This window comes from Miscanthus floridulus, chromosome 2 (assembly GCF_019320115.1).
Source record: "Miscanthus floridulus cultivar M001 chromosome 2, ASM1932011v1, whole genome shotgun sequence".
Classification (NCBI taxonomy): domain Eukaryota; kingdom Viridiplantae; phylum Streptophyta; class Magnoliopsida; order Poales; family Poaceae; genus Miscanthus; species Miscanthus floridulus.
Window position 1 is genome coordinate 174,827,959 of NC_089581.1, and position 27,281 is coordinate 174,855,239.

General features: G+C 48.5%; 2 protein-coding genes across 7 annotated transcripts; one reads left to right on the forward strand and one right to left on the reverse strand.

Moving 5' to 3' along the window:
• Nucleotides 1-3,352: 3,352 nt before the first annotated feature.
• On the reverse strand, nt 3,353-8,888 carry LOC136535776 (phragmoplastin interacting protein 1-like). 6 transcript variants are annotated; one of them, XM_066528176.1, is made up of 8 exons: nt 8,519-8,888; nt 8,287-8,430; nt 7,909-8,175; nt 7,463-7,575; nt 6,717-6,755; nt 5,137-5,689; nt 4,141-4,187; nt 3,353-4,049 (listed from the first exon to the last, which is right to left on the reverse strand). In XM_066528176.1, the coding sequence occupies exons 6-8, from the start codon at nt 5,512-5,514 to the stop codon at nt 3,704-3,706; spliced, it is 771 nt and encodes a 256-aa protein (XP_066384273.1). In that variant the 5' UTR covers nt 5,515-5,689; nt 6,717-6,755; nt 7,463-7,575; nt 7,909-8,175; nt 8,287-8,430; nt 8,519-8,888; the 3' UTR covers nt 3,353-3,703. The 6 variants fall into 6 exon arrangements, with proteins under 6 accessions (XP_066384273.1, XP_066384272.1, XP_066384274.1 ...); XM_066528175.1 differs by having other exon boundaries at nt 8,287-8,433; XM_066528177.1 differs by having other exon boundaries at nt 7,909-8,088; nt 8,287-8,888.
• Nucleotides 8,889-14,451: 5,563 nt separating this feature from the next.
• On the forward strand, nt 14,452-18,272 carry LOC136540755 (transmembrane 9 superfamily member 11-like). Its single transcript, XM_066532768.1, has 2 exons — nt 14,452-17,514; nt 17,623-18,272. Exons 1-2 carry the CDS (start codon nt 15,967-15,969, stop codon nt 18,079-18,081), a joined length of 2,007 nt encoding a protein of 668 aa, XP_066388865.1. The 5' UTR covers nt 14,452-15,966; the 3' UTR covers nt 18,082-18,272.
• Nucleotides 18,273-27,281: the final 9,009 nt, after the last annotated feature.

The window sequence follows — 27,281 nt, forward strand, 5'->3', positions numbered from 1 at the left end:
GATCTGCTCCTGCATGTCTAACGAAAACCCTAGGTCTGGCCTGGCACATGCAACTGACACCTCGCAATGCAACCTAGCAGGCAGGTGTTTCTGGGTAGCCTAGCTCGTTGAGGTAGTGTGTGCATGCGCTTGAGAGCATGACGATGTACTCCCTCCGTATAGCTTTTAGATGTCGTTTAGTATATGATTGTGCATACCATGGAGTGATTAATTAGGGTGAAGTCTTCCCTGTTTGTCCTTATTAAATAGGGCTACGAGTGTATCGTGGACATGAAAAGAATTCACCTCGATTGGTTGTTGCATCATCTCCCGAGGCAGCCGAGACTGGAGGTCTCAGGTTGGAGTCCTCGCGAGCGTTTTTTTTTTTTTTTGCTGCGTTCCCAATTTTGCATGGCGCGTTGGATTAAATGAGCACTTGAACGGGCGGCGTGGCGTGGGAAGCAGTAGGAGCATTGCAGTCCAAAACAACACATGCAAGCCGGCGACGACTTCCTTTGCCCAACTAATGGATTTGCGCAGGACGACATCTAAAAGCTATACGAAGGGAGTACATTGCAAGTGTAGATCTAAGCAATTAATAGAACTGTTGTATGCATCATGGCGCTGCAGATTAAGACAACCAGATAACAATGATCTGTATCACCACAGCCTAACTAGAGGAGGCATGGCTGATGCAGGCTACATGTATATAGAAGGAAAACAAACAGGACCCGTCTCCATGCTTCATCAAGCGTAGTGGGGCGGACCGATCGAGTGGGCTCGCGGGCGGTTGCATACTTGCATCCCTACATAAAGAGAGACCGAAACAAAAAGAAAGTTTGCATAGCAAGCATAGCGGCATGATGGCGTCTTCACAGATGGGGAACAAATCACGAAACGCGAATACTAATATATATATAATTGCGTACAACTCGCAGATCTTGACCCTTTCCTTTTCTCTTTGCATTGTCGCACACACTTGCTCAGATCTTGATCGTCGCAGCGCAGCTGCCAAGAGATGTGAATCGTGATCTCGTCATGCAGCTTCGCCTCTGGAAACCCACGGCACGATCTGCCAGTGCTACTAGCCCGGCCGGCCTGTGCGGTGACCACTCACTCCTCCAGTCGGCACGGCACAGCTAGCGCCAAGGCTCCGCGACGCCGTCCGGACGGCCCCGCCTGGCGCCTGCTGTTGGTGTTGGTGGACGTGCCGCCGAGGGAATAGGGACGGGACGGGGGGAGTACGGGGGCGCACTGGGCGCCAGTTGCCAAGACTGTTGGCGCGTGGGCCGGCGGACGCGGACGCGACGCACGGATGGGGAGAACCTGAGGCGGGCCCGCACGACGCACCGAGCTAGCTGCACCCGACGTGGACGCGTCGCGCCGCTGCAAATGGCGCCACGGACATCGATCGGGAACCCGAGCGGACGGACGGACACGGGACAACAGGGTCCGTGGCCGAATGGATTCTTTGGTCGGAGCGGGAGGCCGCGGCACCGAGTGCGAAGCGGGGCCGAGGCGGGCAGACAGCGACGGCGCTGGGCCGTGGCGTGGCGTCTCGCCCCTCGAGCTGGGATCAATCATTTAGTGTTAGAGATGTAGATCGATGGATCTAGCTGCGACCGGCCGGCAATCAATGACAGTGAGGAGACGCAGAGCTCTACTCAATACTCAGGCTCACCCGGCGATTTGTTTACGCTGATCAGGTATCAGATAGCTAGTACAGTACCTAGCAATAGCAAGATCCACACATCACATGGCCCGTGTTCAATTGACTTCCGACTTTCTTTTCCTGGTGAAATCAGCACGTTCGCTTGCTCGTATACGATCGTAGATTATAGGCTGGAACAGTATTTTCTCTCACACCAAACCACACGATCGATTACGATCGTTTATGGCATGCGTGCTGGATCGGTAATACTGCTCGTCACTTACAGCAGGGAACATTCCCGGGTTTTCACAGGGCACAGCCGCACTGCCTGTGCAGCGTGCTGACTGCTGAACCTGACAGACCGGGGCATCGGCCGCTGTGGTCTTGGTGGGGAAGTTGCGGAGATTTCACTTGATTCCGCAAGGAAGCGAGAACATGGGGTTGTGGCGTGCAGGTCCATCCAGCCACCCATCTCTCGATCACCGATCGATGGATCCATGGATCGCGTCGCGTCGTCCCGGCCGCGTGTGGGAGGCATAAATATAAACACGTCAGTCACGGGCATCTCGCTTCCTTCCCACATGATCTTGTCAGGAACCTCTAAAGCAATCCTGCCTGCCTCTGGTCGCTGACGGTGCCGGTGCCGGGCATTGAGTTGGTGGTTCTGAGTCAGCCCCAGCCACCACCACCAGAAAAAATGATGGGCCAATCGCGTACTGCATGTGCAGTTTACTTTCATCGTCTAGTACGTGCGGTCCTCCGCCGTCTGTAAACATGTCTTCCGTTATTCTTCTTGTGTAAAAGATATGCAAAGGGCCTAAGGGGGAATGTGCTTACACAGTTACACTGCATACCACAAGGCTACCAGAGCACTGGCATGCCTGCCCGTGTGGATGTGTGATGTGTGTTCTTCCGGCCGGCCCTGAGAACGCCGGAGAGCTTCCGCCGCCGCCGCCTCCTCCTGGTCCTAGGCACGCACGCGGCACGCCTAGCCATCCAAATGGGCCAGCAACAGCAAGCAGCGCAGCACATCGCTCTGTCGTGGGTCATCACTCATCAAATGACCGTGACCCGCTCGTGCCGTCGAACGAGGGTTGCCGGCCGTGCACTCCAGCATTATGATGTGCCGAGTCTTCGTCGCGCACCTTTGTTTCTTTGCTCAGATCGGGCAAACGCAATGATGCCCAACAGGTCACAGCGTACATACAAACTTCAAGGAGCAATTCGGCCGGCAGCAGCACAGGTGTGAAGTGTCCCAGGTTGGCGTCCCCTGCAGACGAGTACAGTACAATGAGATTGTCGAGAGCTGTTACAGGACGTCAGCAGTCGGCGAGGATCGCCGGAGGAGAGCAGGGCGGCGATGGGCCTCTCCGCTTGGACCAGAGAACGTTCCTTCAGTCCTACTGAAAGCCGAACAGGTTGGAATGAAGCCTGCTCGCCATCTCTAGATCCAACGGTGAATGGAACACCGACCACCCCACCCTGATCAGTGATCCCAATTCCATCATATGCTGGAAGCACGCCTTAGTCATGGCCTTCCAAATGGACCAGCACAAGGGCGTGTTCCAAATGTATGGATTGGTTAGTTGGTTTCATTACCATAGGCTCACTCGAACATACAGGCGGCCCCAGTACCTTGATATAGTGCATGGAGGAGCTGGAGCAGGTGAAGAAGAAAAAAAACAATAGTTTCATCAGCTCCTTCTTCATTTTAAGAGAAGAGATAAAATTGCTTATATATTACAACTACAATGTATATGTTAGTCTCTAGCTAACTAGAACCGGCCCAAGCTCCGCTACATGGGCCCTCGCATGTCCTGCACTGCAAACAAGTACAGCACCTGGCAAAAACATTCATTCAGGAACAAAACCAAGAGATGCAGGTTTACGAAACTCGTACTTGTTACAAAAGGGTTACATTTGCCATATGTTCCGTCCAAGAATTGGCATCATGGATTTCATTTCAAAAATCTTGTTTCAAGCGGCGAAAAGCTTAGCCAAAACTGAGGGAGCCAAACCACAACACTACAAGCTCACTGGTACAAACCACTGGTGACGGATAATCATCGCTCTTCAGCCCCTGTTACTGACTGAATATGCGACTTTGACAGGCCTACCCTGCAGTTCAGACTGATTCATCGCTACGGCTTTCTCGAGCGACTCGTCGTCTTGAAAATCGACATGACAGAAGCCGCGAGAACCTCCGGTTCTTTTGTCGATGGCGAATCTTACAGATGCAATCTTCGATGATCTGAAGAAATCTCGCAAGTCCTTTTCAGTGACATTCCATGAGAGATTGCCAACATAAGCCGAGAGGCAGCCTTTGGACTTCTTGGGATCGGTTTGGAACTCTGGCTTCCTTTTCTTATTTGAGGTGGCCGTCACCCTGCACCTTTCAACCCTCATATATCTGAGGCCACTGTATATGTCATATATACAGAGTACATTAGTGAAAAACGATTTTGGCCAACGTGCAAGAGAAATCGATATATGCATGCTAGCAAGCTTACATTTTGAATCCATCAAGCTCAAGAGACTTTATTGCATCTTCTTCTGACTGCAATGATAGAATGGAACAAAATCAGATTTGTCAAAGATAACAAGAAATAGCAGACATCGCAAGATCCAACTTTTCAAGTTTCTTAGCTTTGAGCTCTATTTATTTATAGATACTAACCATATTCATCTCCCAGGACCAGTAATAAACAGACTAATGTAAGTAACGGTACAGATGGAAAATATGATAACAGGGGTTCTGGAATTCATAAGCTTTGCAGTCTTCCAATTCAGCCATCACATACATAGATCTTTGCTGCATAGAAACTCAAGGACTACAATAGAGGATCCCTGGATCAGGGACTCAACAAAACCAAAGATTATACTACTACAATTAACCGAATCAATCAAGAATGCCGTCAAAAAGTTATCCCTGGCTTGCGTCAAAAAAAGTAATCCCCAATAGCTTGCTGCGTACACCATTGGGAGAAAATTTTTATTCTTGAATGCTATGAACTGGAAGGATAAGACATTGTCGGCTGAAGCGGAAGAGTTTCTGTCCAGCAGTTTATCTGTTGAGGAGGCGGTTGAATCTGGGAAATGGTTGAATTTGGTGTTTCTTGGGAGATGTGAGGGAGTTGGAGTTTGTTTTGTGCCTGGTTTACTAGCTGGTTTATTTTTATTTAATCTATTTGTTGGGGGTATGGCAGGAAGGTGAGATCCGCCTGGATGTTGTAAACTTTGTCTGTCTTGATTAAGGCAGGGGCTTGGCCCTATAATTCTAAAAAAAGTTATCCCCGATAAGAGCAGAATCCTAGTCGACCATGGCAGCATAGCAAAGCACTTCAGCAACATCCAGTAATCATCACACATTTCTGGTTTGTATGGCAACTTGAACAAATTCTTACCCTACCACCACTGAAATTACCACTTCAGCATCAAGAAGAAAGCAGTACTGCGGGAAGTAATGTAATGTGATGCCTACAGAAGAAAGTGTGGTGGGTATGGACCTCGAAGCAGATGAAGGCGAGGCCGCGGAAGTTGCCGGAGTCCGGGAAGCGAGAGAGCTGCACCGACTGGAGGGGCCCGTAGAACTCGAACAGCTTCCGGATGTCCGCCTCGGTGGTCGTGTAGGGCAAGCCGCTCGCCACCACCTTGCCGGGCTCATAGCCCTCCGCCGCCGCAGTCGCCTCCTCCGCCGCCTTCTCCACCTGTACCGCCGCCTCAACTTCCACCGCCGGGTGCTCTTTTTCTGGCTCCACCGACGGCTCCTCAGCGGCGGCGGCGGCGGCGATAGGCTGGCCCCACTTGTCCCTCTTGGGCTTCTTCCTCTTCTTTGCCTTGTCGGGGCGGGGCTTGGTACAAGGAGTCTGGTCCTCGGCCGCCATGGCTAAACCCTAGTCCTCTCGGCGGCTCGTCCTTGCGCCGCAGCCGCAACGCTGTCAGCCCTGCTTCGGTGCTTCCCCTACGGCTCCGACCTCTCTCTCTGATGGAAGAACGGCAGGTGCTCGGCCCGTTTGCGCTCGCCAGCCCAGTTCCAGAATCTCCAGCCCAGAATGGAGTCTATATAGTGAGCAGTGAGAGAGAGACAGACAATTATACAGTACTAGTACATTACATTACCCGTGTTAACGCCACTGTTTCATTTCGGAGATTCACATAAAAACAATCAGACGACGATATTTTTTCTATAATTTAAGTTTCACGTAGTTCTATATGACCATGTATAAAATAGAAAACAAGATAAAATTTATAAAACTTGAGGCTACAAAGAAAACAAACATTTTCGTCACGTGAAGAAATACGAAACACAGGACCATATATTCATACACATTGGTTATTCAGAGTTCCAAATGCTATGAACATTCAGACCACTGAAAAGCCTTATAGCAAAATTATCCTAAATATTCAAACTTGAATAATCTTTCTCATCCGAGGCACTGAACATGCAATTATATGCAACAAAGGGCGGAAAACTGACCACCAGGATTCTTGTCATCATAACTTCATATTTATATTGCCTGTGTTAACGTTACAGACCACATTAAGCAACTTTTCCAGATACGCACAAAATTCTAACTATGAAAGCAAAAATATGTGAAATCAACTTTCACAGATTCAAGTAGCCCACATCTTTAAGTGTATCATCATCTCTTGAGAAAGGGTATCAAGAAACATGCTTGCCAATACTCCATAGTCTAGGAATAAGCATAAAAATGAATCCACAAAGGCCAAAGAGAAAGGGTATCAACAAACATGGTTGCCAATACTTTGAAACGCATCGGTCAATGCAACTGTTGTCACCCATATTGAGCTCAGCTTGTTTATACTTGAAACAAAACGAATCCACGGGGAAAAATCATAGTTCAGTCTCACAGAGGATGAATCCTTCTTGACTATCAATTATCATGCCATGAGAAGTTCCAAGCTTGAGGTGTAATGTGTTGCAGCTTAGTTAAATTATTTGGATGTGCCAACAGGATAAATCCTTCTTCACTATCATAGAACGTTCAATGTTACATAGAAATATGGATGTGCCAACAGGATTACAAATAATAGATTTTTAAAAATAAGCTGATCATATCTGTACCTTCTCTCAATGCACTTGTCGAAACAGGTCTGTGTAAACCTGTATAAAGCATAAAGACACTGTCAGAACAAGCATAAATAAATCAAACAGAACCCTAAATAACCTCAGAAGTATTTTCTGAGAGCATAACCAAGCCTGTGCTTGTGGGGCTGAAAATTTTTTAAAACAAGAAAAATCCTACAGTGACAAATCATGATGTAAATCAAACCAAAAGGAGATTTCATGGCAAATTACAAGCTGAGAAAGAACTCCCTCTCCCTTAGTCCCTTTGTTCTTATATTTTTCTGTCTAAATCCAACTCTGTTAAGAAATCATTATTTGTCTGTGCTCTCCATTCACAAGCTAAGTTGACACGTTTGTTTCTACCCAAAGAGCAAACTACAAGCACATGTAAATATATAATCAAGAGACTCCTAGTGCACAAGGGATTGTGGTTGCTTTAAATTTCACAGTTACATCACATATCAAATATGTGTAGCACCTCTAGAAAAAAACGTACAGTAATCCATGGTTAAATGGTTTCATGATTAGTGGCCCCTCTAATTCATTAATAGCACCCTTAGGATATTGTTTAAGTCCACCACTGCAGTTATGCATTGGGTCATGAAACAGCCCTGCTCAGACTATAGAATGTCAGGCAAATGGTTTGCAGAACGTATCTTTTTTTCCTCCCAAGCATATATCATATTGTAATACTGAACTGATGGTGCTATACCTGACAAGAAAGGTTAAAAGAGAAAGCTCACCATTCTCGAGCTTCATGCAAATAATGAAATAATCAGCGCCTCTAATATGCATATAGCCAGAGAGCCAGCAAAAGGAAAATGAAGAGAGTAAACTGGCTCAACGACCTTTTGACCTGCAAGCCAAATGAAGAGAGTACAAACTTCACAAAATGCGTACTGGTTCTAATATCAATTACATCCTCATTTTCTAAGGCTGCATACAAGAGCCCATCATGTTCAAAACTTTAAACACAACAATAAAGTTCCCATGAGGCCATGACCGAATTTCACTATATCAGTGAATAAAACTGTGCAGCCTGAAGATAGAAACACAAGTAACATGCATTAAGTGCAATACCTCAATTTCATGAAAACCAGTCCTATGGCGTGAAAGGCCATTGCCACCGATTGAAGGGGAATGTACACATTTTTAAATGTTTTGATGACATGGAATACATAAATGATACCTGTTGGGTTGCATTGCCTCCCACCATAAACGTCATCATCTATTGGATTGGATGCGTATTAATTTATGAATTCTTGACGAGGGCTGGATACACACAGGGAGCGGCAGCGGCTGTGGATGTAAAAGCGTCCAATCTGCAGTTCATATGAGCCTCCAGTCTCCTCTCTGTAATCGTAAAAGCCTGCAAGGAACAAATCATTGCTATGTTTCAGTTCATATGAGCCTTCAGGCCCTCGAGGACTCCTTCTGGAAGTTCCCTGAACCATGCCTGTTCAATTTAAATGTACAGAAGATTCAGTTCTCTGAACTATACCTGTTCAATTTAAATGTCCAATTTAAACATAGTTTCATGGTTGTTTCAAGCTGACAGATGTCCTACCTTAATCAGGCTGGCCAAGCAGTGAACATCGATGTCCTCAGGTACAACTCCTTTGTTCAGCTGTTCCCTCACGTGCTCCTCTTGGTCATTCTCCGGATTAATGCGAGAAGGAAGAATAGAGTTGCAGCAACACAACCCGTGGGGCTACTACATCACATAGGAGAGGTAAAAGGTAAATTAAAATACAATCATGCCTCTTTTTTTGTTCTATAAGTAGATGACTAGACTCAACTTTTAGGGCTGGGTGAGGCTTGTCCATGTCGTCCCGTGGCCGGGCGCCGCCGTCGTCGCCCCGCGCACCCCGAGACCCGCAGCCGGGCTCGCACGCCACGAGTCCCGTGGACGGGCGCCGCCGCCGCCACCCCGCGCACCAGCTCGGCGCCGCCGCAGCTCTACGCGCGCCGAGAACCGTGGCTGGGAGCCGCCGCCGCTGGATTCGCCCTGACGCCCTCGCTCGATGCAGCCTGGTCGTGAGATGGGAGATTCTCGAGGGAGTGGAAGAGTCGCGCGTGCAGCCCTGGCGGCGGTGGCCTCGGGGAGAGGGAGAGTCGGCGTCGGGGAGAGGGGGGTCGCGCCTCGTGCGTGGAAGGAGGGATGAGTGATGACTGATGAGGTTTGGTCCAGGCGAGCTGGTCCGTTGGATCTGAGGGAGCGAGAGAAAGGAGAGGTCAAAGTGGATCTCATCCCTTCGTTTTAAAGATTGGTTAGCTCTGGGTGTATGTGTTGGGGGTGTCCGTAGGATAGTTCATGACTGTGGTGGACAGTTTTTTTTTTTTTTGTGTGGCTTTAGAAAAGTTCACTACCGGTGTATTATTAGTGGTAGAGAAGAAGAAACTCTATATTCTGAACTCTGTCAATTTAACATCGCCAATCTCCTCCGCGGTTCTCTGTTCCCTTCTTCTTCTCCCCCTACGCAAAGTTTCGGGTTGCTAACAAACCCACAACTAGGGTTTGGGTCTTGGTGCCTTCTTTAAATGCAGAAAAAACTAACACTGGAAATATAGAGAAAAATTCTTTGCAAATCTTAACTCCTCGAACCCTGCCCCACCTGTCGAATCTAGAATTTGAAAAGTGCTACTCAAGTCAACTAGCCAATTCAGCTAGCGGGTAATTCGCCAACTCTGCCTATTACACTGTATAAACGGATAAATTATTGATATTGCTAATACTTGTTTGATGCACCGTGCAACATATAATTGTGTGGTAAAACAATCCGTCTCACAGTTCATCATGCCTATTGTTTGTTCGTCGCACTAAAAACTTATGTCACGCAAGTGACTCAAAGCTGACAGAGCACTCTACACATGATACACATGAGCATAAGGCACTGGAGTAAAGATGCTTCGTAATTTTTTTTTATAATAAGGTTTTGTTCTCGAAAAAAGGAGCAAATTTTGCAGCACCTACCAAGATGAATAAAATTCAATCAAAACAGTTATGTCTAACAGCTGTGAAGAAAAGTACTATCAATTTACAGCGGCTGTGGAGGAAAAGTGAAACTGATAGAGGTGTTAGAGCTTTCGACAGATGTCATCACGGCTGGCACGGGAGAAAGGTATTCAACGGGGTTTGCAGTCGTAGTAAAGTATCTTAACGACTGCTCAATCCATAGAAGACATTTTCACTTCTAGGATCAGCCGGAGCACCAAAGATCTAAATAGAGTATTCCGATTTGATGTCCATTGCGTGCACCATGAGTCCGAGATCGTCCAGAGATAGATGGCCAACGGGCCGGCCCGGCACGGGCCCGTGAAAGCACGGCCTGATAGGGGTCGGGCCGGCACGGCACGCCGGGCCTCCCGGGCCGTGCCGAGGCGGGCACGGCCTGCTGGGCTGTTTTTCGTGCCGGGCCGGCCCGGTAAGCACGGCCTGTCAGGGAGGCCGGGCTAGCCTAAGGCCCGCTTCAGCAGGCGATGACGGCGTCGAGTTGGCCGCCGGCCGCATCGGCGGCATCAGAGAGAGGAAAGGGAAGAACAGAAGGGGCAGCACGGGAGCGCGGTGGCGACAGCGGTGCATGGAGCCATGGAGGAGGCCTCGAGGTAGATCCGCAGCGTCAATGGCCATGGCAAGCTCAAGCGTGTTCATCTCATTCCAGTAAGAAAAATAAAAAAAAACAACAAAAATCACAGGGCTCTGAGGAGAGGGAGAGGGAGCTCGGAGCCTCGGAGGAGAGGCACGCTGCCTGCGCCCGGATCCATGGGGGAGGAGGCCGTTGTGCCGCCCCTGCGCACGGATCCGAGGGGGAGGAGGACTCTACGCCGCCCCTGCGCGTGGATCCGTGGGGAGGAGGCCTCTGCGCCGCCCCTACGTATGGATCCGAGGGGGAGCCGCCCCTGTGCGTGGATCCGTGGGGAGGAGGCCTCTGCGCCGCCCCTACGTGTGGATCCGTGGGGAGTAGGCCTCTGCGCCGCCCCTGTGCACGGATCCGTGGGGAGGAGGCCTCTACGCCGCTCGTGCGCCTGGATCCGTGGGAAGGAGGCCGCCCTGCGAGGAAGAAGGGAGGACGCCGCGGGAAGAGGCCGCAGCGCTGCGCCACCATGCGTGCGGTCCTGAGGGGAGGGGCCGTCGCCGCGCCCTGAGCTCGGTGAGGGAGAGCGGAGAGGCCGAGAGGGAGAGGGAGAGCCGAAGAGCAGAGCGGGCAGCGGGGATGGGCGAGGGATGCGTGGGGCGGTGGGGGCGTGGGGCCATATGAGGAGGGGGAGGCAGCACCACGGTAGGCAGGCCGGGCCGCCAACGGGCCGGCTCGACTGTAGCAGGGCGTGCCGTGCTGGCCCACGTGCCTGAGCCGCTGGCCCAGGCACGGCCTACTCCCTCAGGCCGGGGCAGCCCGGGCCCGCATGTCACCGGGCCGTGCCGTGCTCGTGTCGGGCTAAAAAAGCGGGCTTCGTGCCATGCCGTCGTGCATCGGGCTGCATGGCCAACTATAGTCCAGATGCACAACTGTGTGATGTCTTGCGCCCATGATAAGAGCATTACACCAGCACGTTCCGTTAGTTGGTTTCAGTCAGGGTTTATGTACAATGTTTTTCTCTCACAACAAATTAATTGTACAAACCAGCACAAGCGACTTATCGAATAGCTCGATGGACACAAAGCTAGACCTTCTAGTTTTGGAAGTTGAGCTCGATCACGAAACAAATAAGAAACATGCAGTGCTGGACACCTGCGATCAAGTTGTCTTCGTCGGATCCTACTGAGCTCAGCAAGTTTACTCTCATTGGTTGGCCGTCACAGAGGTGCAAGTCTTTGGCCCTAGGACAGGTCTCTCACAGTGTTTGTACGTATGACTCCGCCAGCAGCCTCAACAACAAAGACTACACCATGAAGTTTTTGGAGGTTCACGGGATGGTGGCGACCAACGGATTTTCTGGAGACATGATTATAAACGACCAATCTAATTACGTTGGTCTGTACCATGGTGTATTTAATGGCATGATGGATTATTGTGTCAGTCGTCAAGATTTGAAGTCATCTCTTGCTGAACACAAAGTGGTAAGTACTACCTCAAAACATGTCACTGAAGGTTCTTTAAAACCTGTGCTAACTAATTTTTTTTCTTTAGTTTACATTCTCAGACAAAGCTGAGGAGACAGGTGGGGATAAGAATGCAGCTAAGAAAGCAAGAAAGAAGATGATGTGAAATTGCAAGGGGATGTATGAGAAAAGCTAAGAATTTCAAGATGCTTGTGGCATGAGTTGTAGCAATGGACGAGTGGAGATGTTTTGCCTCTCTCAATATCTTCTGTCCTTAAATGTCTGGTTGCTCATGAGAGCACGAACTCAGATGTCTGGTTGCTCATGAGAGCACGAACTCGAACGTTGATGCGCATAGATTAGCCAATAGCTCAATGGTAAGTGTATCTAGCCCTTTAGTGGGTTTTGGTGAATTGAACGACAATGCCATTAAAGGTCTAACAAGTTTGCTAAGTATTGAACAAGAAATTAAGTTTATTGCATACACTTATGGGTTGCGGAATGAGAAGTGTATATAAGTTCAACAAAAAGGCAACTTGGTGATATTCCACATATTGTTCAAGTGAAGGCAAAAGTTGTGTATTGTTGTATTGGAAGATTATGGAAATAGTTCAACAAAAAGGACAACAATGCAAATGGAGTTGATGAAATGGCTTCTATGTTGTGGGATATCATAGTATCAAAGAAAGCAAGCATATTTGGCAAATGACAAATGAGACATAAGTTGGTGATTTTGGATTGGTCTCAATAATGGCTTGCTTTTCATGAAAAAGAATAATTTGATCGTGAATTAGCTTTGATCATGGTTGAAGAATGAATCAAGAATGTGTAAGTGACAAAATGCCAAGCAAAGGTCAAATGACAAAGGACATAATTTATATTGGATATAAGTCGGCGTCTACATTGGTTTGCTTGTATGAATAAAGATTTGGAAAATCACTTTACATTGATTTGATCAAGTTAGAAGTATGAAGATAGATATTGAAGTGAATGTTAGGAGTGTCAAGCTAAAATGGAAAGGATACAAGAAATCGTGAATTGGCTTGACCATATTGATGTTGATTCATATATGTCAATCCAAGTGAATCAAACTAGAGCTTGATTGATCTCAACATTCATATCTAAAAGATATTCAAACAAGAATCATAATATTGAAGAAACGGTTTTTTAATGAATGAATGCTTAATATGATGTGACTTGAGTATGGCTCGATAGGGTGAAGATAGCAAGGAAAAGGCTTCGAGGGACTAAGCGAAAGGAAAGGGCAAGCGATGTCTTGAGGACTGAGGTACCATGGCTAAAGTGAAGAATAGAGTACTTGCATTGAGTCGGGGTACTATTCGAGCTATGAGGAGTTATATTGTGTTAAGGATCAAATTGTTAGTGGAAGTGACTTGAAGCCATGGATTGAACTCACATGTGTTGAAATGGTTCAAGTCACATGCTCAAGGTATAACGAGAATGAGGACAATACATTCAATGATGGAGCCCCCAATTACAAAAGGACATGGCATCTTACTCAAAAGCGTTTATAATTTATTTATATTTTGAAATTGAGTTTAGAAAAAGTTGTACTACAAAGGGGGATACAATGCGTAAGCTTGAACATACAACTGAGTGCTAATATTCCACCAAACATCCTATAATACCTTGCCTGGACAGCATGTCTTACATCTTTCAATTTGGAGCCGCCAGGGCAGAGCAGCAGTGCGCCTTAAATCTGACCGTTGAAGGAAGGGGTATTTCCTTCACCCCTTTCTCTCCCACTCGACCATTCTCTTCCCAAGTGCGACCAAAAGCTTCTCTTTCTCTCTCTCTCTCTCACTTTATTGGAGCCCCTCAAGCTTCTCCCTTTGATTCCCTTACAAATCTTTGAGAGATTGAGCCTCCAAACTTCATTAGAGAGCTGCTCCAACTGATCTCCATCTTCTAAAGCACTTGGTTCGCGTTCAAGCAGACGGTTTATATTCGTTACTCTTGGAGCTTGCTCCTAGCCAGCCAGAGCATCACCCGTGGATCTTGCCAACTTGTGTGGTATCCCCGAAAGATTTGTAATCACCCCAGTCATCTAGTGAAATCATCTCTCATCTCAAGAGTTTATTCTCTTGACTTGAGAATGAAGATAAGGTTGAAAGAGACCAAAGCCTTTATGGCCTTCACAACAACGTGGACATAGGCATGTCTTGATGGCGAGCTGAACCACGGGATAAATCAGTGTCTCACTTGTGTTCTTGTGATTTATATTGTTATATTTGTGTTTGTGGATATTTTAAGGTTTGGCTTCGATCTACTTGCTTGTGCACTTCCGACAACTTCCAAGTGATGAAACAGGTTCCATACTACCCAGGAACATCAGAAATTTACTTATCTAATTTTTGTTGGGTAAAATTTGAACTATAGTCTCGGGTGCCAGCCAGAGCAGCACTGTCGCTCCTCGAGCAACAGTGCCGCTCTAGAATTTAATCTTTGTTTGAGCTGATATTTTACAGGCCTATTCATCCTCTCTGGACGACATTAAACTTTTTTTATTAATTTATGAGCATAGCTAAGAGTGACGGCACGGTATTAACTCGGGCATAATTTATATAAGGTGTGTTTGATTTGCTGACTTACTTAATCTAAACCTGAACAGCCTGAGCCTGGCTCCAGTAAGCCAATCGTGGTTGATTGCTTTACATGTATTGCCTGGATTATTGCTTGATAGGTTGGATACAGTTACGTTGTCCTTGTCAAGGTGAGTTTTATCTCTCACCTCTCTCTCACCCGTGCAGCCTCGCTCTTCTTCAAGCTGGAGTCGCCTCCGCCCATGGAAGCTAGCAGCTCAGCACCAAATCCCACCACCAACAAATCTCTCACTACTTCACGCTAATACAAGCAGCCTCAAATCTCTCTCTGCTTCACGCTAATACAAGCAGCCCCAAATCTCTTTGCTTCAAGCCAATACAAGAAGCACGGCGACGGCGGCGCACCAGCAAATCTCTCTCTGCATCACGAAATCGCTCGCCCTTCCACTTCTTCAAGCTGGAGGCTCGAGTGAGCCGCATGGCTACGCGCAGAGTAGACGAAGAGCAGCGGGGCAACACGAAGGGGCTGAGCACGCGGCGCTAAGCGCGGGCGAGCAGGGGACCTCCGACCTCGAGCACGGCGAGCGCGGAGATGGGCAAGCACAATCCGTGAAGAACTGCTTTGCTCTGCTGCGAGCGCGGAAATGGGCGAGCGCGGCGAGCACAATCTGTGAAGTCGTGAAGAAGGACTGCTCTGCTCTGCTACGAGGACGGCGAGCACGGAGATGGGCAAGCTTGGCGAGCACAATCCGTCGCGCTTCTCTGCTCCGAGGACACCACTCCGCCACTCCGAAGACGGCGCTTATCTGCTCCGAGGATTGACGCGCGAGGACGACGGAGCATGCGGCCGGCATCAAGCGCGTGCGGCTCGGTAACCGCGGACACCGGCGTGCACACGCCTCAGTAGCCGCCGTGCACACCGGCGAGGTCAAAGGGGCACGGCCTGGCGCAGATGCCAGACGAGGCCGGGGTCGTGACATGCGCCGCGCGGGGATGACGGAGGAGCTCGTCTGGGGTCCGCGCCGCGCCACGCGAGCCCACCGCCGCGGCGGACGAGCAGATGTGGGGCGCCGCTCCTCCCACCACGGGCCGTCGGAGGAGGAGATGCGGGCCGCTGCGCCGGAGGAGGAGCAGAGCATATGCGGGTGAGATGGGAAGTGAGAAGGAGCAGAGCAGATGTGTCGGCGAGGAGCGCCAGAGGAGGAGCAGAGCGGATGCGTCGGCGAGGAAGGAGGGGTGCGCGGGTGAGATGGGAGGTGAGTAGAACGGGCACCGGTGCTTAGCCAAGCCTGGCTCCCAAAAACGACCACCGCTGCGTTTTTCTGGAGCCTATTAGAGGGTGGTGGGTGGCTTCCTGAAGGCTAAAGGTGGCTTCGTGAAGCTTGATTAGAGATTAGCCACCCATCCAAACGTACCCCTAATGTTCAAATTCGGCTAAGAGAGTCTCATTAGTTGACTACGGAGCACTTTGAGTTGAGCTGCATTAAATTGTCTTCACTTTTCTTGGTTCATAATCAAAGCACTAATCATCATAAGAACAGCATGCAATGCAGAACACATTCAGCTGATCTCCTTCCAGTCCATCAGCTCGATCGCTTCCTCCTGTCCTCCACCTGGAAGTGGAAGGCCACAGACCACAGCCATGGTTTCTCTCTGCGTGTCCACCACCACCATCTCTGCCTTCCTACTCATACTCATCATCCATTCCGGGCACTCTCCGGCCGCCGCATTCTACCTCCCTGGTAGCTATCCTCAGCGGTACCGCCCCGGCGACACCCTTGCCGCCAAGGTGAACTCCCTTACCTCGCCGTCCTCCAAGCTCCCCTACCCCTACTACTCCCTTCCCTTCTGCTCCCCGCAACACGGCGCCCGGCACGCCGCCGAGAGCCTCGGCGAGCTCCTCCTCGGCGACCGCATCGAGACATCGCCGTACCGCTTCTCCATGCTCAACAACACCGCCACGCCCTTGTTCCTCTGCCGCACCGACCCGCTGTCGCCCAGCACCGCCGAGCTCATCAAGTCCCGCATCGATGACGCCTACCAGGTCAACCTCCTCCTCGACACCCTCCCTGTCATGCGCTACGTGAAGACTCCGGTCGCGCCCGACGTGCTCCTCCGGTCCACCGGCTTCCCAGTCGGTGTTCGCGCCGACGACGGCGAGTACTACGTGTACAACCACATAAAGCTCACCGTGCTGGTGAACAAGCAGAACACCACCACCAGGGTGGAGACCTTGATGGCGACCGCCGACGGGGCCGATCTGCTCAGCTTCACCGGCGGCAAGGAGGGCAGCGGCTACACGGTCGTCGGGTTCGAGGTCGTCCCGTGCAGCGTGGAGCACGACGCGGCGGCTGTCAAGAACAAGACCATGTACGACGAGATCACGTCCAAGGCAGCCGCCGGCTGCGACCCGTCGGTGGTGAGCATGCGCGTGCAGGACAACAGGCCGCTGGTCTTCTCCTACGAGGTGGCCTTCGTGGAGAGCGGCATCGAGTGGCCGTCGCGCTGGGACGCGTACCTCGAGATGGGCGGTGCCAAGGTGCACTGGTTCTCCATCCTCAACTCCATCGTGGTGGTCTCGTTCCTGGCCGCGATCGTGCTCGTCATCCTGCTGCGCACCGTGCGTCGCGACCTGGCGCAGTACGAGGAGCTCGGCGGCGAGTCCGGGGCGCACGCGGACGAGCTAGCCGGGTGGAAGCTCGTGGCCGGCGACGTGTTCCGGGAGCCCAGCCACCCGGTGCTCCTCTGCGTTCTCGTCGGCGATGGCGTGCGCATCCTGGGTATGGGCGTGGTCACCATCGTCTTCGCCGCGCTCGGGTTCATGTCGCCCGCGTGCCGCGGCGCGCTGGTCACCGGCATGCTGTGCTTCTACCTCGTCCTGGGCGTGGCCGCCGGGTACACGGCCGTGAGTCTCTGGAAGACGGTTCGTCAGGGCGACACCGCCGGGTGGAAGTCCGTGGCTTGGCGCGCGTCGTTCGCCTTCCCGGGCGTCGGGTTCGCCGTGTTCACCGTGCTCAACTGCGTGCTCTGGTACAACGGAAGCACTGGAGCCGTGCCGTTCCTGCTGTTTGTCGTCATCCTCCTCCTGTGGTTCTTCGTCTCCGTGCCCCTCACCCTTGCCGGCGGCCTCCTCGCCTCCCGCGTTCGCCACATCGAGTTTCCTGTCAAGACCAACAAGATCGCCCGCCAAGTAATTAACCTTCGTTCTTTCTAGCTTCTTTCAAGAGCATGGCCGGGTATCCTATCCTTAACAATGAATGTTACAGCTGACATTGCCAAAATACTCCATTCCTGGCAGGTGCCGGCGGCACAGTGCTCGCCGTGGGTGTTCGTGGCGGTGGCCGGGACCCTGCCGTTCGGGACGCTGTTCATCGAGCTCTTCTTCATCATGTCGAGCCTGTGGCTGGGCCGCGTCTACTACGTGTTCGGGTTCCTGCTGGTGGTGCTGGCGCTGCTGGTGACGGTGTGCGCCGAGGTGTCGGTGGTGCTCACGTACATGGGCCTGTGCGTGGAGGACTGGCGGTGGTGGTGGCGCGCCTTCTTCGCCTCCGGCTCCGTCGCGCTCTACACCCTGGGCTACGCCGTCTACTACCTGGTGTTCGAGCTGCACAGCCTCGCCGGGCCCGTTTCTGCCGCGCTCTACGTCGGCTACTCCTTCCTCATGGCTCTCGCCGTCATGCTCGCCACCGGCGCTGTCGGACTCGGCGCGTCCTTCTGCTTCGTCCACTACCTATTCTCCACCGTCAAGCTGGACTGATTCGTCGTGTCGTACGACGGTACGAGTTGAGTTGCCGCCGTAGCATGTGCTATGGTGACCGGACGTGTCGTGCTTCTTTTACTTTGTCGAATAAGTTTTTTCTTCTAAATAGTACGTGTGATAAAAAAAAATTTAATTTGAATGGCCACAACATGAAGATAACATTTTTATGGCAATCAACAATGAAATGATTTTTTGGCTGCAAGCTAGCTATATTCGCTAACATTAGATTGTTGAAACTGCACATTCAAATCAGGTCATCAAACTGTAGGAGTAGGATATATATAGCCATAATGTAAAACTGAAACAATCAATATACTGTCATAAATTAAAATTGTCTTACTATGTTAAGTGTGACTTCCCCTTGCTTAAGATTACCATCCACAACTTTGGTTACCCTTCTTAATAATGAGGCTACGGCCTATCAGTTTGACCTTGCTTTGCTTAAGATCTCATGATCTTACGAGCATCAAAGTCCACGACTTTGCTTGATCCATCCTGCAACTCTGAACCTTTTCGTAAAACAGAGATGTCTCATCGTTCCTTTTCACGCGAGAAAGATAGCTTATATTTTCAACTCGCACAAAGAAACAAGAGAACAATACGGCATCACAAGTCCACAGGAACATAATACACACCAATAATCAAACAACATGCATCGTATAAAAAAAGAGTTAAATATACATTCCTACTAGAACATCTCGGGCCCAAGGGCACCTTGTCCACGGTCTTAATTTCAACAGGTTATCAAAGAATTGCTTCATACATTGATATTGATATAAATTCAAATCATAATGCTTTATTTTCTAAAAAACGTAAATATGCAAATATTGTTTTAAAGATCGACTACAAAATCTGATTCGCCATTGTTTGTTATTAAATATATCCAAGAGTAATATTACATAATATTAGACGAACAAAACTTAATCTCCATAACATATAACTATAATAATATTGTACACACAATTGTCAAACAAAATCACAAGCAACTCTACAATCTGGCTATGCTGTCTTCGTCATGTGCTCCAGCTTCTTATTGGACAGTCTTCCACTTGGCCGGCCCTATTGTCGACGGTAAGGACGACGGCGGCGGCAATGGCGGAGCGGCGAGGCTGGACCACGGCAAAACGCCGGCGACGTCCTCGGTGGCCCGACCTAAGGCTCGGACGAGCACCGGGGTACTACGGCGGACCTAGCGCGCTAGCTAACGCTTGGAGAGGGGGACTGTGGCGGCGTGGCCACGACGACGGGGCTCACGGCGGAACTCCGGCGAGCCTGTGCACGTGGCTGGAGCTTACCGAGCGTGGTCAGCGGGCACGGGCGGGCGCGGTGAGTCGCTGAGATGATGGTGGAGAGGTTGCGGTGGCGATTGAGTGGCTAGGCGTGGGTTGGTGTCGTCAACGGCGACGGCGGCGCTGCTGCTGTGCTTGCGGGCGCTGCGAACGGCGAAGGAGACCGAGGCGAAGTGAAAATGGAGCGTGGCTGAGTGCGGGCGGGCGTTGGCATGATGAAGGCGCGCTCGGGCGCGGCGTGGCCTGCGCGGTCAGGGCAACGGCGACGCGCGGCCGACGGGACCTCCACGCGGCGGCTCTGCTCTGAAGCTGGTCGGCCACTGTGCCGATCGATTCAGTCGATTCAGTTTCGTCAGAACGTGATGGCCGAGCCTGACGACGAGATTTGCCACTGATTTTCCCGCTAATCCATCGCTCCAACTCGTAAATGATCTAAATGACTTTCGTAGTCCTAAGTACCAGCTACAAATGTTGTTCAATGATCGTGTTCCAATTCACATCGTACACCGAGTAAAATCATGATCAAAGTCGGCTCGTCAGGCTGTCAGTCGAGCATACTCTTAGAAAATTTGTTAAGTGTTAAAAGCAAGATTTGGCTGGTTTTTGTGGGACCCATTCAAGCATGTTAGAAGCAAAATCAGTCCATGACCCAAAAATAAAAGTTGTTCCTTATGTCAAACACTACAACTTTGCTTTAGTGAACTCCTCCATGCAAGGTCCCTAACACCTAGTTCAACTTTAGTCAAACTTGTCACTTTGAAATCATGATGCACATTCAAACCATGGCTAAATGACCAAACTAGCCCTAGCACTAAATACCAAAGTTGTTCATGATGATACTCTAAGCATGTTAAAACAATTTGCAAGGTCATTTAAGCATTTCATGTAGTAGTCACTCATATAGCTATTCAGGTCAACACATGAAATAACACTTAAATGCTTGATCAAGAAATGTGGCCTTCATGAACAAGGTTCCTTTAGTTAACCTAAGTGTAGCTAAGGTGTTGTAGTGACTAGCACTACCCACATGCATTCATTTATACATGATCATATGCATATGTTCTAAGAAACATGAAATAACAAGCAAGGTTTCATATGTTTCGATCAAATGTTTCAATTGTAAATGATGATTTATGGATGCTTGATGCTCATGCTCATGTTATGCAAGTCAAGTTATGCAAGGCTAACACCCGAGGTGTTACAGCCCCTCCCCCTTATAAAAATCTCGTCCCGAGATTTGCAAGACCTACCATTCTTGGAAAAAGGCGGGATAAACTTCTTGCAGATAATCTTCTCTTTCCCATGTAGCATCTTGTTCACTATGATTGTTCCACACCACCTTATAGAACTTAATAATCTTACTCCTGGTCACTCTCTCCATCACTTCTAATACTCGAATTGGCTTTTCTTCATAAGTCAAATCCGATTGAAGTTGCACGTTGGTGGGTGCAATAGCTTCTTCCGGTACTCGAAGACATTTCTTTAGCTGAGAAACATGGAACACATCAAAGATTGCACTCATCTCTGTTGGTAGTTGTAGCTTATACGCAACATTTCCTTTCCGTTCCAAAATTTTGTAAGGCCCTACATATCTTGGTAAAAGCTTCTTTTTCATCCCAAATCTCTTCACACCTTTCATGGGTGATACTCTTAAGTACACATAGTCACCTACTTCAAAAGTTAGTGGTCTTCTTCTTCTATCGGCATAACTCTTCTGTCTTGATTGAGCTGCCTTCATGTGTTGTTGGATGATGCGTACTTGTTCTTCGGCTTCATTGACAAAATCAATACCAAAATATCTCCTTTCACCGGGCTCAATCCAATTCAATGGAGTTCTGCACTTTCTGCCATACAAGGCTTCAAATGGAGCCATTTTGATACTCGCTTGATAACTGTTGTTATAGGAGAATTCAGCTAAAGGTAACCATTTCTCCCATGACCCTTTTGAAGATATAACACAAGCTCTAAGTAAATCTTCTAGGATTTGGTTTACTCTCTCTGTCTGTCCTGAAGTTTGCGGATGATAAGCTGAACTCCTGATTAGCTTGGTTCCCAAAGCTTGGTGTAAGTGTTCCCAGAAACGAGCTATGAACTGCGGTCCTCTATCCGATATTATGGTCCAGGGTACTCCATGCAACTTCACGATCTGGAAAACATATAACTCAGAATATTTACCCGCGTGATATGTTGTGTGAACTGGTACAAAATGGGCTGACTTGGTGAGACGATCAACAATGACCCAGATTGAATCGTGACCTTGGGGCGTTGTTGGAAGGCCTGTGATAAAGTCCATACTGATCTCCTCCCATTTCCATCCTGGGATAGGCAGTGGCTGAAGTAATCCAGCGGTTTTCATATGGACGGCTTTCACTCTACTGCAGTTATCACACCTTGCAACATAGGCTGCGATCTCTTTCTTCATCTTAGTCCACCAAAAACGGGTTTTCAAGTCTTGATACATCTTACTACTACCCGGGTGGATAGACAATTTGGAGGAGTGAGCTTCTTCTAAAATTTGATTCCTTAGCTCTCGGTCTTTCGGCACCACTAGCCGGTCCTCAAACCATAATACACCTCTTTCGTCCAATCTAAAGTGTTTTGTTTCTTGCTCTTGTATTTTTCTCTTGATGTAACTTATTCGTACATCTGTCTGCTGTATCTCTATGATTCGGCCCTCAAGCGAACAACTGATTGTGATATTGTGGAGTACGGCAGGATGTAGCAAGTTGAATCCATCTTCCAATAGTGCTTCCATAGTGTTGCAATGGGACTTCCGACTAAGTGCATCAGCTACTACATTTGCTTTACCCGGATGGTAATGCACTTCCAAATTGTAATCCTTAATCAATTCCAACCATCTACGTTGTCTCATGTTCAGTTCTGGCTGGGTAAAGATATACTTGAGGCTTTTGTGGTCAGTATAGATATGACATACATTGCCCAACAAGTAATGTCTCCATATCTTTAGTGCATGGACAACGGCTGCAAGTTCCAAATCATGTGTAGGGTAGTTGGCTTCATGTTTTCTCAGTTGCCGAGAGGCATATGCAATTACTCTCCCTTCTTGCATAAGTACACATCCCAAGCCTATTCCTGATGCATCACAAAATACATCAAAAGGCTTCTCAATGTCTGGTTGTACTAGCACTGGTGCTGTAGTCAACAAAGTTCTGAGGGTGTGAAAAGCTGTTTCACATTCTGGTGTCCACTTGTATTTCTCATCTTTCTGAAGTAGTCTGGTCATAGGCTTAGCTATCTTTGAGAAGTCTGGAATAAACCGACGATAGTATCCTGCTAACCCTAGGAAACTCCGAACTTCATGCACCGAAGTTGGGGCTTTCCAATCCATGACCTCTTGCACTTTTGATGGGTCTACTGAGATTCCATCTCTGGATAAAATGTGACCTAAGAAAGGCACTTTGCTCATCCAAAATTCACATTTGCTAAACTTGGCATATAGCTTATGTTCCCTCAGTCTGGATAGGACAATCCTCAGATGCTCTTCATGATCTGACTCAGTTTCTGAATAAATCAATATGTCATCGATAAACACGACCACGAACTTATCAAGTTCGGGCATGAATACCGAGTTCATTAGGTACATAAAGTAGGCTGGAGCATTTGTTAGTCCGAAAGACATAACCAAATACTCGTATAAGCCGTACCTAGTAGAGAAAGCAGTCTTCGGTATATCCTCCGGTCTGATCTTTATCTGATGGTAACCTGATCTTAAGTCAATTTTGGAGAATACTTTTGCCTTCGCTAGCTGATCGAACAAGATGTCGATGCGGGGTAACGGATATTTATTCTTGATGGTCACAGCATTGAGTGGTCTGTAATCTACACACATCCTCAGTGACTTATCCTTCTTTTTTACAAACAATGCTGGACATCCCCACGGGGATGAGCTAGGTTGGATAAGACCTTTGTCCAATAGATCTTGCAATTGAACTTTAAGTTCTGCTAACTCATTGGGTGGCATTCTATAGGGCCTTCTGGATATGGGTGCGGTATCTGGCACTAATTCGATCTTAAATTCCACATCCCTATCCGGTGGTAGACCTGGTAATTCCTCTGGAAATACATCCGGAAACTCACAAACCACTGGGATATCACATATGGTGGTGGCTTGGATAGCACAGGCTAAATGTTGGGGTTCGAAATCACGGGAGAGTGGAACTAGAAAAGCATTCCCTCCCGTGGGTTCTCTCAACATGATAGTACGGGTGCTAGTGTCAATAAGAGCACCATGATACTTCATCCAATTCATGCCTAAGATTACACTTATCGACAATCCCAGCAATATTATCAAATCTGTGGTGTACTCCCGCCCTTGTATCAAGATGAGTACATTTTTGACTATCTTTTTGGTAGTAACAGTTCCCCCTGCTGAACTTATATTAAAACCCCCTTTTCTTACTTCAATTATTTCTTGATCATATCTAGATGCAAATGCTTGACTCATAAATGAATGAGAAGCTCCCGAATCAAATAAAACAACAGCGGGATGCTTGTTGACAAGAAACATACCAGCCGTGACAACTTCTCCGGCGGGCACTTCCTCCACAGCGGTATAATGCACTTGTCCCTGACGTGCCCTGGCATTCATCTGCCTTTGATTGTTCTGATTTGGGTTGCCATTCCTCTTGGGGTGGGGGCACTCCTTGGACCAATGACCCAGTTGGTTGCAGTTGAAACAAGGTTGATTACTTTTGAATCCGGTGGAGCTGTCCTGATTACCATTCCCTTTTGGTAAGGCAATAGTGAACGCCTTACGAAACAGTTTCTGTGGCCTGTTATTCTGAGCTTTCGGTGGTGGAGGCCTGAACTTGGATGCAGGTGGACGAAATGGTGGCCTAACTGCGATAGGCGCTTTTGACTGAAAAGATCCGGATGCACTGGCCTCATATGCCCTCTTGCGACCCTTAGCAACTGCATGCAGGTTGTTGTGGTTTTCTTAGGTCAAGGCATCACTAATAAACTCATTGTACGTGGCACATCGAGAATTTGCCATAGTCTTCATTAATTTGGTACCCAAACCTCGCTTGAAACTCTCAATCTTTTTCTCTTCAGTATCCACAAAACTTGGAGCATATCTTGACAAGTTATTGAATGTGTGCATATATTCTGTGAGTGACTTGGTTCCCTGAGTGAGCCTCATAAATTCGGCTGCTTTCATGTGCATCAGGCCCGGGGGAATATGGTGTCCCCTAAAAGCCAGCTTGAATTGATCCCAGGTCACTCTCGCATTAGCAGGCAGAGACGACAGAAAGTGCGTCCACCAGATTCCTGCTGGTCCTTGCAGCTGATGAGAAGCATATTCAGCTTTGAGGTGCTCAGTGACCCTTAGCAGACGAAATTTCTGCTCGATGATATTCAGCCACTCATCGGCCTGCAGTGGTTCCTCAGCCACTTTGAAGATCGGAGGCTTCGTGTCCAGAAACTCCTTGAATGTACTGTGCTGATTTGGCTCGGCCCCTGGTTGCTGTGGGTGGCCACGAGCAGTGTTTTACGCGATGAGGCGCAAAGCTTCTTCCATTGTCCTCTGGCTACCCAGGAACTGGGTAAAGAATTCCTGAGCAGATGGTGGCGGTGGGGGTGGCAAGTCATCATGGTTGCCATCCTGGCTGCTGCTAGCTCCTGCACGGGTGCGCGTCATCTGCGAAGTTGCAACAATAAGCGATTATGGGTCGATGCCAAGAGATTGCAGACGAATTAGGTACTCATGCCAAACTGAAATTACTGGAGAAAAATTCTCGAAAGCACAATAAAAACAGAGGCATAATAATTCATTCTCGCAACATGACATCGCCAAATTGACCACTTATCGTGCTCAACGCATGCAATTTAAAGCGTGATGACCGACAAGGAACTGGAATTGCATTAACGTTTACCCAAACGTGCAATTAGCATTACATGATAGTCTGGTTACAATGCCAACTTGGAACTACAGGTCCATTACATAATAAAGGTGATACATTAGTCTTCCCACTACACGCTAAGTGATCTAATCCTCATCATGATCACTATCGAGGTCAGACGCAGAATCATCTCCTTCCCCAGGTTCTATTTCTGCTTCAGGTGCCACTTCTTCTTCTTCCTCGTACCCCTCTAGACCCATTTCTGCGGCTCCAGGTGGTACATAAGGGTGGAGCTGATTGTGCAGTAGGTGAACTTCTTCATGCAGATTATCATTGTATCCCTCCGCATTGGCCAGCTACTGTTCCAGCTCAAACTGTCGAGCTCTCAGGACATCTTCCCTGGACCAAGCTGCATTTCGCTGGTGAGTTAACCTAGTCATCTCTTCAGTGAGCCTCTCTATCTCGGCGTCGTGCTCCCTCTGAAGCTGACGTCGGTCTTCGCGGGCATGACCAAGAGCACCAGACACACGTCTGAGGCTACCTTCAACTCCATCTAACACTCTCATCACTGCGAACATGGCGCTCATTGCAGGGCTATCGCTGTTCTGCCCTTCTGCTGCACCAATTTCTAAGGGCCTTCCTCTAGCCTGCTGCCATGAGTCAGTGAAGGGATTACCTCTTGGAAAGACTCCAACCATAGCGGCTGCCAGTTCCTGAGGAAAACGCTCCATGATATTCCTCAAGATTCCAAAGGCTGCCCTGCCAGCTGCTTCCTCAGCAGTCCTGCCAGTCGACTCATAACACCAACCTGTCCACTCAGACTCGTCACCTCGGGGACGGACAACTACCTCCACAGTAACTAAGAGACCTTCTCCCAACCACTCATTCGCCTAGAAGTAGCGGGGTTCCATTCCATCAGGATAGCCTACATAGCTGAGCACTCTCCATAAGAGTGTAGGCATCCCAAACTCTCCAAGGAACGTGTGATGTTGACGGGTACGTGGAGCAAGCTGACGGCTAGGAGCTCTACCTCCGGTGGACTTGCGAGCAGTCTGCTTGGTGCGTGCCATCTGCACCATCAACATGTACCCTTTTGTGAGACAATGCCATAATGGATAAGAGTTACATAACCGAGTAAGAATTTTATAAGGGGAGGAACAATGTGATTATGTGAATGGTGTTTAACATGATGCATGCTCGTGCCGTACGTCCTCACAAACTTAGGAAAATTTTGTTTCTAACGGTAGACACGGTGGCATACATACGTTCTCTCATAAATAGCGTAACTAGTCGAGCTACACGTTTCGTTGTTAGTGTACCTGCATAAAATTTCATTTCAGCCCTAAACCCATAATGAATATGCAGAATGTAATTGTAAATACTTCCATATATGTATACCCATACATATACTTCCATATCAATCTACCCGACAAGAATTTAAACCCACAATTAAATACGTACCATATACACATGCAAGCATGCATACATAGCCGTACCAAAACTAACTCTTCCCGACCGCACGCTCACATCTTGCGGTCATACTCTCATCTTACCTTGGCGTAGAGGCATTTGATCCATACACTACCACTCAAGTGAATGGCATCCATACTATAGCACGCCGTATGGACAACGAAGTAAAAACCCCCATGTTAGTACTTAAATAGCCACCTATTAGTCCTTAATTTGGGCATAAGGAAAGTGATCATTGGCACACTTTAGATTTCAAATACCTATTATATACTAATAGTTGCTAGAGAGGGGTTTTTGGAAAACAAAAACTTTTGTTTTTAAATACACTTGTGACAATTAACGTTGAATCTTGCTCTGATACTAGCTGTCGCAGAACCGACCAATTTATAAGAATACAAGTATAATGGCAATCCGCAAGCGGTCGCACTGTCATACTTGAACCCATATAAACCCGGTAGTCCGTCGAGTACCACGACGGGTCTCGATAAACGATTTACAACAACCAAGATCGTACAGGATTCAACATGCATGCCACATATTACATAAAGTTCACAGATACTTTTCGTCATCAGAGTAC

Bases quoted from the DNA above. Each gene is read 5' to 3' on its own strand.
- LOC136535776 (XM_066528176.1), bottom strand. From the start codon at position 5,514: ATGGCGGCCGAGGACCAGACTCCTTGTACCAAGCCCCGCCCCGACAAG. The intron at 4,188-5,136 runs GTCCATACCCAC...CTATCATTGCAG, and splicing joins TCGCCTTCATCTGCTTCGAG to TCAGAAGAAGATGCAATAAA. The intron at 4,050-4,140 runs GTAAGCTTGCTA...TGACATATACAG, and splicing joins GAGCTTGATGGATTCAAAAT to TGGCCTCAGATATATGAGGG.
- LOC136540755 (XM_066532768.1), top strand. From the start codon at position 15,967: ATGGTTTCTCTCTGCGTGTCCACCACCACCATCTCTGCCTTCCTACTC. The intron at 17,515-17,622 runs GTAATTAACCTT...CATTCCTGGCAG, and splicing joins CCAACAAGATCGCCCGCCAA to GTGCCGGCGGCACAGTGCTC.